This window comes from Oncorhynchus tshawytscha, unplaced genomic scaffold, assembly GCF_018296145.1.
Source record: "Oncorhynchus tshawytscha isolate Ot180627B unplaced genomic scaffold, Otsh_v2.0 Un_contig_2312_pilon_pilon, whole genome shotgun sequence".
Classification (NCBI taxonomy): Eukaryota; Metazoa; Chordata; class Actinopteri; order Salmoniformes; family Salmonidae; genus Oncorhynchus; species Oncorhynchus tshawytscha.
This window is the reverse complement of record NW_024609723.1, coordinates 278,952-289,170: the sequence shown is the minus strand read 5'-3', so window position 1 is coordinate 289,170 and position 10,219 is coordinate 278,952. Positions and strand designations below refer to the sequence as shown.

At 49.2% G+C, this 10,219-nt stretch overlaps 1 protein-coding gene across 1 annotated transcript; it reads right to left on the bottom strand.

The window, feature by feature from the left end:
- Positions 1–1,414: 1,414 nt before the first annotated feature.
- LOC112240570 (regulator of G-protein signaling 9-binding protein) lies at positions 1,415–5,119 on the bottom strand. Its single transcript, XM_024408842.2, has one exon. It carries the CDS (start codon positions 4,231–4,233, stop codon positions 3,493–3,495), a length of 741 nt encoding a protein of 246 aa, XP_024264610.1. The 5' UTR covers positions 4,234–5,119; the 3' UTR covers positions 1,415–3,492.
- Between the last annotated feature and the right edge of the window lie 5,100 nt (positions 5,120–10,219).

Genomic DNA, 10,219 nt, shown 5'->3' with positions numbered 1-10,219 from the left:
GGCGCTATGAGGTCGCCTAGGCAGAGAGCTCCAGTACATTTAGTTAATATTTAATCATTTTCATTTTTTTTTTTTGTTGAATATTTTGATTTGAGGTTTTGAATTAGCTCAATGGGTATAGACTAAGTCTGGGTAAAATCAATGTGTTTCCTACCTGTGAATATGATGGAAAATCAGTTGTTTCAACATAGCTAGTTAACAATGCTAGCAAGCTAGTTAGCTAGTGTGTTTTGGTTTGAATACCACACCATATTTTTTGCTTGTTTTTATGGTCTCCTGAGCCCTGAGGAGGACTGCAAGCTGGCAGGGACCTGGCAGGGATGAATTCAATGCTCAGTCTGAGGATTCCTCTGAAGATTTGTGCTGGCTGACATCATTGAGATAGTGGGAACGTAGTAATGAACTTCATCTTGTACAAGGCAGTCAGACAGCTGGGACTGCGAGGCGAGTGAACAGTGCTACCTGCCTGCCACTGGAGGACCTCCTCATCTACCCCCTGTTGACAAAACCCTCCCTCTGCTCCAGCTATGAGGAGAACCTATTCATCTACCCCCTGTTGCCAAACCCTCCCTCTGCTCCAGCTATGAGGAGAACCTACTCATCTACCCCCTGTTGACAAATCCCTCCCTCTGCTCCAGCTATGAGGAGGACCTGATCATCTACCCCCTGTTAACAAAACCCTCCCTCTGCTCCAGCTATGAGGAGAACCTACTCATCTACCCCCTGTTGACAAAACCCTCCCTCTGCTCCAGCTATATGGATCCCACTCGACTGTCGTTCCATATGTTGTAGGCTTGAAACACCCAAAACGTACAACTCGGGTTACTACAGACCTCTGTTATCTGCTATAAGGGCTATATATTAGTTGTGGTAGTCCAGCCCTCTGTTATCTACTATAAGGGCTATATATTAGATGTGGTAGTCCAGCCCTCTGTTATCTGCTATAAGGACTATATATTAGATGTGGTAGTCCAGCCCTCTGTTATCTACTATAAGGGCTATATATTAGATGTGGTAGTCCAGCCCTCTGTTATCTGCTATAAGGGATATATATTAGTTGTGGTAGTCCAGCCCTCTGTTATCTGCTATAAGGGATATATATTAGTTGTGGTAGTCCAGCCCTCTGTTATCTGCTATAAGGACTATATATTAGATGTGGTAGTCCAGCCCTCTGTTATCTGCTATAAGGGATATATATTAGTTGTGGTAGTCCAGCCCTCTGTTATCTACTATAAGGACTATATATTAGATGTGGTAGTCCAGCCCTCTGTTATCTGCTATAAGGACTATATATTAGATGTGGTAGTCCAGCCCTCTGTTATCTGCTATAAGGACTATAGATTAGTTGTGGTAGTCCAGCCCTCTGTTATAAGGGCTATATATTAGATGTGGTAGTCCAGCCCTCTGTTATCTAGCTATAAGGGCTATATATTAGTTGTGGTAGTCCAGCCCTCTGTTATCTGCTATAAGGACTATATATTAGTTGTGGTAGTCCAGCCCTCTGTTATCTGCTATAAGGACTATATATTAGTTGTGGTAGTCCAGCCCTCTGTTATCTGCTATAAGGGCTATATATTAGTTGTGGTAGTCCAGCCCTCTGTTATCTACTATAAGGACTATATATTAGTTGTGGTAGTCCAGCCCTCTGTTATCTAGCTATAAGGGATATAGATTTTATTTGATGCTTGGTTAGTTGTTCTCTTTTCAAGCACTTTGAGATAATTTTCTATAATGAAAAACGCTATAGAAGCTGAATAAATTATTATTGTTATTATTATTATTGTGAGGCTGAGATAAAATGTTGCGGTGGCTCTGGTCTAAAGTAGAGGACTATATGTGGAATAACGCCTTGTAGTGACTCTGGTCTAAAGTAGAGGACTATATGTGGAATAACGCCTTGTAGTGGCTCTGGTCTAAAGTAGAGGACTATATGTGGAATAACGCCTTGTAGTGACTCTGGTCTAAAGTAGAGGACTATATGTGGAATAACGCCTTGTAGTGACTCTGGTCTAAAGTAGAGGACTATATGTGGAATAACGCCTTGTAGTGGCTCTGGTCTAAAGTAGAGGACTATATGTGGAATAACGCCTTGTAGTGACTCTGGTCTAAAGTAGAGGACTATATGTGGAATAACGCCTTGTAGTGGCTCTGGTCTAAAGTAGAGGACTATATGTGGAATAACGCCTTGTAGTGACTCTGGTCTAAAGTAGAGGACTATATGTGGAATAACGCCTTGCAGTGACTCTGGTCTAAAGTAGAGGACTATATGTGGAATAACGCCTTGCAGTGACTCTGGTCTAAAGTAGAGGACTATATGTGGAATAACGCCTTGCAGTGACTCTGGTCTAAAGTAGAGGACTATATGTGGAATAACGCCCTGTAGTGACTCTGGTCTAAAGTAGAGGACTATATGTGGAATAAAGCCTTGTAGTGACTCTGGTCTAAAGTAGAGGACTATATGTGGAATAACACCTTGTAGTGACTCTGGTCTAAAGTAGAGGACTATATGTGGAATAACGCCCTGTAGTGACTCTGGTCTAAAGTAGAGGACTATATGTGGAATAATGCCCTGTAGTGACTCTGGTCTAAAGTAGAGGACTATATGTGGAATAATGCCTTGTAGTGACTCTGGTCTAAAGTAGAGGACTATATGTGGAATAACGCCCTGTAGTGACTCTGGTCTAAAGTAGAGGACTATATGTGGAATAATGCCTTGCAGTGACTCTGGTCTAAATTAGAGGACTATATGTGGAATAACGCCTTGTAGTGACTCTGGTCTAAAGTAGAGGACTATATGTGGAATAATGCCTTGCAGTGACTCTGGTCTAAAGTAGAGGACTATATGTGGAATAACACCTTGTAGTGACTCTGGTCTAAAGTAGAGGACTATATGTGGAATAATGCCTTGCAGTGACTCTGGTCTAAAGTAGAGGACTATATGTGGAATAACACCTTGTAGTGACTCTGGTCTAAAGTAGAGGACTATATGTGGAATAATGCCTTGCAGTGACTCTGGTCTAAAGTAGAGGACTATATGTGGAATAACGCCTTGTAGTGACTCTGGTCTAAAGTAGAGGACTATATGTGGAATAAAGCCTTGTAGTGACTCTGGTCTAAAGTAGAGGACTATATGTGGAATAACACCTTGTAGTGACTCTGGTCTAAAGTAGAGGACTATATGTGGAATAAAGCCTTGTAGTGACTCTGGTCTAAAGTAGAGGACTATATGTGGAATAACACCTTGTAGTGACTCTGGTCTAAAGTAGAGGACTATATGTGGAATCGTTGCCATTTGGGATGCAGACGTAACAGTGTTCATCACCTGGACAGCTCCTCGCGCTAGTCTCTCTCTCCTCAACAACAGAGCCGTTTCTCCGGGCATATAACCTGCTGTCTAGTGTCCATCCCGGGCTGTATCTGTCTCTGAGCTGTGCCCGCTGTTTATCTGTTAATTATTCCCAGGCTGGCTCAAAACGTCCAATACTAAGTATCCTATCCACCGATCACAAAGTATCCTAGAATCCCGGCGATTACTACAATAGCAACGAATATGAACCCAGCGATACATGTGATCATTCCGTTATTGTCACCCCCTTCATCTATCTCGTCTTTGGGCTCCTCTTCACAGATGGAAATGACGCCCACGGAGGAGTTCCCGACGCTCAGGGTGGATTTGAGCTCGGCGCCGGCCTCCTGCTTGGCCTCCACGGCCCACGGAGCCACCTGCACCTTCATCTCCATCTCCTCCATCATCTGGCCCACCTGGGTGATCTCAGCCTGGAGCTCCTTCAGGTCGGCAGTGTCGATGTTGCTGTCCGCGTCGTACTTCATGTTCTGCACAGACATGGCCCTGGCGGCCACCGTGGTGGTGCTGCCGGTCATGCCCGTCTGGATGAGGTGTCTGGTGGGCACCTTGAGGGGGAACTCCTGCCCTATCTCCAAGCTCCGCTTCATGTCCACTTCCAGTAGCTCCATGCTGCTGGTGAACAGCACCCATAGCCTCTCATACTCAGCCCGGTCGTCCTTGCTGGTGGTCTTGTCTTTGAGCAACTCGGTTAGTTTATTCCGGTTGGCCACCGCGAGCTCCTGGGCTTTCTTCCGGGTCTTCTTGAGTTCCTCGCGCAGGTTCTGAGAGTCCGATGTGCTGCCCAGCGCGATGACCAGGTGCCTGTAGCACGCTGTGACTTTGTTCAGAGCATCCAGCATGGTTTTACACTCATCTGTGCCCCCCATGGTTGTTTTTTAATTCAAATATAAGCCCACCTCTGATCTCCCCCGGCTACATTAAAAATGCATTCAATTAATTTTTTTAAAAGCGGTGCGCACCAACAACAAAAAAGGGATGATGATGGCGAACCGCCAGACGCACCGGTCGGTTGTTGAGCTCGACTCCACTGTCCTTTTGATTTGATTGGTTAGTTTGGACAAGAGAACACCATCCATACGAATCCAGTCAAAGCTCTTGTCACAGCGAATTCCTCTCTATCCATGTTCCTGTCTGCGAACAGCACAGAGAGCCGAGAGAGAAGCTTAGATATTAATGGACCAGTAAATGGCTTTACCTTCGCTCTTTTGCATTGGAGATTAGATGGCCGACGGCGTCAGAGAGACCAGCCCTCCCTGCCTGCAGAAAATAGATAGTGTATCAAAACATTTCTGTTGCTTTGTGGGTAATAATAGTCCAATATATTAGAGACTGTGTAGCAGATTCAGCTACAGGTGTTTCCTATTAAACAGTATCCAGACAGAACAACTCCACAGTATCCAGACGGAACAACTCCGGCAGCGTCGGCTCGCAACAAATAAATAACGGAAAGTCCATTAATGCCGTCGCCGTCTTCTTAGACGCACATCTGGATGGTGATGATTATATAAAACAAACGCTGTTAAATGTCAGCTCAGCTCACCGTGAGAGACAGACCCGTCCCGCTGGACGAACCAAATCAAACTGTGACTAGATCGATGGTTGGTTGGTTGTCTAAGTATCGTGTGGCTTTCTTTTCTTCATCTGAACGGGAGCTGTCCACTTCAGCACGGTGTCTGTCGACCGTGCTGTTTTAAATACCATAAGCGCCTTGTCACACGCAGAACAAGACCGGAGCTTTCAGATGTAGGCATTCTGGAACATTGGACAGAGTAGAGAAGCCTAGAGATCCACTGATTGGTTAGTGAGGAAACATCTCCAGTGGATACGTATTGTGATTGGTTAGTTATTCTCACACACACACAGCCCCCTCCTGCCCCAGACTACTGTATGTGGTGTTAGTGGATGCCTTTATTAAAGTGATGCTCACAGATGAAGAGGACGCTGAGATATTGACTGTTTCACAAATTGTAGCCTTTTCGCTACATGGGTGTGGTCTAAAGTAGTGCACTGTGTAGGGAATATGGTGGCATAGGGCTCTGGTCTAAAGTAGTGCACTATATTAGGGAACAGGGTGCCATAGGGCTCTGGTCTAAAGTAGTGCACTATATAGGGAATAGGGTGGCATAGGGCTCTGGTCTAAAGTAGTGCACTATATTAGGGAATAGGGTGCCATAGGGCTCTGGTCTAAAGTAGTGCACTATATAGGGAATAGGGTGTCATTTGCGACTGGGGCATAATCATTGATCCAGCAGCATTTAGACTGCTTAATAATTGACCAATCACTGCAGGGTTAAAAAAGAGGAGGTCCATTTAGAGATCAAACCGTTGTTTTCCCAGAGCCAGATCAATGGGAGTTGTTCATCAATACAATATTTTCTGTTGTGCAGATTTGATTACATTTCTCCTAGTTTCCTTTCACTTTTAACTTTTGAAGCATAACTTTTTATGACGTATTTGTGTGTGTGTTTGCATGATTGCCTGTGTGTCTGTGCATTCACAAATGTGTGTGGTGTGTGAGAGAGAGAGTGTGTGGTGTGTGAGAGAGAGAGTGTGTGGTGTGTGAGAGAGAGAGTGTGTGGTGTGTGAGAGAGAGAGTGTGTGGTGTGTGAGAGAGAGAGTGTGTGGTGTGTGAGAGAGAGAGTGTGTGGCGTGTGAGAGAGAGAGTGTGTGGCGTGTGAGAGAGAGAGTGTGTGGTGTGAGAGAGAGAGTGTGTGGTGTGTGAGAGAGAGAGTGTGTGGTGTGTGAGAGAGAGAGTGTGTGGTGTGTGAGAGAGAGAGTGTGTGGTGTGTGAGTGAGAGAGTGTGTGGTGTGTGAGAGAGAGAGTGTGTGGTGTGTGAGAGAGAGAGTGTGTGGCGTGTGAGAGAGAGAGTGTGTGGCGTGTGAGAGAGAGAGTGTGTGGTGTGTGAGAGAGAGAGTGTGTGGTGTGTGAGTGAGAGAGTGTGTGGTGTGTGAGAGAGAGAGTGTGTGGTGTGTGAGTGAGAGAGTGTGTGGTGTGTGAGAGAGAGTGTGTGGTGTGAGAGAGAGAGTGTGTGGTGTGTGAGAGAGAGAGTGTGTGGTGTGTGAGTGAGAGAGTGTGTGGTGTGTGAGAGAGAGTGTGTGGTGTGTGAGTGAGAGAGTGTGTGGTGTGTGAGTGAGAGAGTGTGTGGTGTGTGAGAGAGAGAGTGTGTGGTGTGTGAGTGAGAGAGTGTGTGGTGTGTGAGTGAGAGAGTGTGTGGTGTGTGAGAGAGAGTGTGTGGTGTGTGGTGTGTGAGAGAGAGAGTGTGTGGTGTGTGAGAGAGAGAGTGTGTGGTGTGTGAGAGAGAGTGTGTGGTGTGTGAGAGAGAGAGTGTGTGGTGTGTGAGAGAGAGAGTGTGAGGTGTGTGACTGAGAGAGTGTGTGGTGTGTGAGAGAGAGAGAGTGTGTGGTGTGTGAGAGAGAGAGTGTGTGGCGTGTGAGAGAGAGAGTGTGTGGCGTGTGAGAGAGAGAGTGTGTGGTGTGTGAGAGAGAGAGTGTGTGGTGTGTGAGAGAGAGAGTGTGTGGTGTGTGAGAGAGAGAGTGTGTGGTGTGTGAGAGAGAGAGTGTGTGGTGTGAGAGAGAGAGAGTGTGTGGTGTGTGAGAGAGAGAGTGTGTGGTGTGTGAGAGAGAGAGTGTGTGGTGTGTGAGAGAGAGAGTGTGTGGTGTGTGAGAGAGAGAGTGTGTGGTGTGTGAGAGAGAGAGTGTGTGTGTGTGAGAGAGAGAGTGTGTGGTGTGTGAGAGAGAGAGTGTGTGGTGTGTGAGAGAGAGAGTGTGTGGTGTGTGAGAGAGAGAGTGTGTGGTGTGTGAGAGAGAGAGTGTGTGGTGTGTGAGAGAGAGAGTGTGTGGTGTGTGAGTGAGAGAGTGTGTGGTGTGTGAGAGAGAGAGTGTGTGGTATGTGAGAGAGAGTGTGTGGTGTGTGAGAGAGAGAGTGTGTGGTGTGTGAGAGAGAGAGTGTGTGGTGTGTGAGAGAGAGAGTGTGGTGTGTGAGAGAGAGAGTGTGTGGTGTGTGAGAGAGAGAGTGTGTGGTGTGTGAGAGAGAGAGTGTGTGGTGTGTGAGAGAGAGAGTGTGTGGTGTGTGAGAGAGAGAGTGTGTGGTGTGTGAGAGCACTCCTGTGAATAAGTACAGTACAGGGATGCAAGTTGTATCTGTTATGGATGTGATCTCTGCTGTGTGGAGATGAGAGGCTCCATATCTGATCTGTCTGGAGGGTTGACTGGTCTGTCTGGGGGTTGACTGGTCTGTCTGGAGGGTTGACTGGTCTGTCTGGAGGGTTGACTGGTCTGTCTGGAGGGTTGACTGGTCTGTCTGGAGGGTTGACTGGTCTGTCTGGAGGATGGAGGGTTGACTGGTCTGTCTGGGGGTTGACTGGTCTGTCTGGAGGGTTGACTGGTCTGTCTGGAGGGTTGACTGGTCTGTCTGGAGGGTTGACTGGTCTGTCTGGAGGATGGAGGGTTGACTGGTCTGTCTGGGGGTTGACTGGTCTGTCTGGAGGGTTGACTGGTCTGTCTGGAGGGTTGACTGGTCTGTCTGGAGGGTTGACTGGTCTGTCTGGAGGATGGAGGGTTGACTGGTCTGTCTGGGGGTGGTCTGTCTGGAGGGTTGACTGGTCTGGTCTGTCTGGAGGGTTGACTGGTCTGTCTGGGGGTTGACTGGTCTGTCTGGGGGTCTGACTGGTCTGTCTGGGGGTTGACTGGTCTGTCTGGAGGGTTGACTGGTCTGTCTGGAGGGTTGACTGGTCTGTCTGGAGGGTTGACTGGTCTGTCTGGAGGGTTGACTGGTCTGTCTGGAGGGTTGACTGGTCTGTCTGGAGGGTTGACTGGTCTGTCTGGAGGGTTGACTGGTCTGTCTGGTCTGTCTGGAGGGTTGACTGGTCTGTCTGGACTGGTCTGGAGGGTTGACTGGTCTGTCTGGGGGTTGACTGGTCTGTCTGGAGGGTTGACTGGTCTGTCTGGAGGGTTGACTGGTCTGTCTGGAGGGTTGACTGGTCTGTCTGGAGGGTTGACTGGTCTGTCTGGAGGGTTGACTGGTCTGTCTGGAGGGTTGACTGGTCTGTCTGGAGGGTTGACTGGTCTGTCTGGAGGGTTGACTGGTCTGTCTGGAGGGTTGACTGGTCTGTCTGGAGGGTTGACTGGTCTGTCTGGAGGATGGAGGGTTGACTGGTCTGTCTGGAGGGTTGACTGGTCTGTCTGGAGGGTTGACTGGTCTGTCTGGAGGGTTGACTGGTCTGTCTGGAGGGTTGACTGGTCTGTCTGGAGGGTTGACTGGTCTGTCTGGAGGATGGAGGGTTGACTGGTCTGTCTGGAGGGTTGACTGGTCTGTCTGGAGGGTTGACTGGTCTGTCTGGAGGATGGAGGGTTGACTGGTCTGTCTGGAGGGTTGACTGGTCTGTCTGGAGGGTTGACTGGTCTGTCTGGAGGATGGAGGGTTGACTGGTCTGTCTGGAGGGTTGACTGGTCTGTCTGGAGGGTTGACTGGTCTGTCTGGAGGGTTGACTGGTCTGTCTGGAGGGTTGACTAGTCTGTCTGGAGGGTTGACTGGTCTGTCTGGAGGGTTGACTGGTCTGTCTGGAGGGTTGACTGGTCTGTCTGGAGGGTTGACTGGTCTGTCTGGAGGGTTGACTGGTCTGTCTTGAGGGTTGACTGGTCTGTCTGGAGGATGGAGGGTTGACTGGTCTGTCTGGAGGGTTGACTGGTCTGTCTGGAGGGTTGACTGGTCTGTCTGGAGGGTTGACTGGTCTGTCTGGAGGGTTGACTGGTCTGTCTGGAGGGTTGACTGGTCTGTCTGGAGGGTTGACTGGTCTGTCTGGAGGATGGAGGGTTGACTGGTCTGTCTGGAGGATGGAGGGTTGACTGGTCTGTCTGGAGGATGGAGGGTTGACTGGTCTGTCTGGAGGGTTGACTGGTCTGTCTGGAGGGTTGACTGGTCTGTCTGGAGGGTTGACTGGTCTGTCTGGAGGATTGAGGGTTGACTGGTCTGTCTGGAGGGTTGACTGGTCTGTCTGGAGGGTTGACTGGTCTGTCTGGAGGATGGAGGGTTGACTGGTCTGTCTGGAGGGTTGACTGGTCTGTCTGGAGGGTTGACTGGTCTGTCTGGAGGGTTGACTGGTCTGTCTGGAGGGTTGACTGGTCTGTCTGGAGGGTTGACTGGTCTGTCTGGAGGATGGAGGGTTGACTGGTCTGTCTGGAGGGTTGACTGGTCTGTCTGGAGGGTTGACTGGTCTGTCTGGGGGTTGACTGGTCTGTCTGGAGGGTTGACTGGTCTGTCTGGAGGATGGAGGGTTGACTGGTCTGTCTGGAGGGTTGACTGGTCTGTCTGGAGGGTTGACTGGTCTGTCTGGGGGTTGACTGGTCTGTCTGGAGGGTTGACTTGTCTGTCTGGAGGATGGAGGGTTGACTGGTCTGTCTGGAGGGTTGACTGGTCTGTCTGGAGGGTTGACTGGTCTGTCTGGAGGATGGAGGGTTGACTGGTCTGTCTGGAGGAGGGAGGGTTGACTGGTCTGTCTGGAGGGTTGACTGGTCTGTCTGGAGGCTTGACTGGTCTGTCTGGAGGGTTGACTGGTCTGTCTGGAGGATGGAGGGTTGACTGGTCTGTCTGGAGGATGGAGGGTTGACTGGTCTGTCTGGAGGGTTGACTGGTCTGTCTGGAGGGTTGACTGGTCTGTCTGGAGGGTTGACTGGTCTGTCTGGAGGATGGAGGGTTGACTGGTCTGTCTGGGGGTTGACTGGTCTGTCTGGAGGGTTGACTGGTCTGTCTGGAGGATGGAGGGTTGACTGGTCTGTCTGGAGGATGGAGGGTTGACTGGTCTGTCTGGAGGATGGAGGGTTGACTGGTCTGTCTGGAGGATGGAGGGTTGACTG

Bases quoted from the DNA above. Each gene is read 5' to 3' on its own strand.
- LOC112240570 (XM_024408842.2), bottom strand. From the start codon at position 4,233: ATGGGGGGCACAGATGAGTGTAAAACCATGCTGGATGCTCTGAACAAA.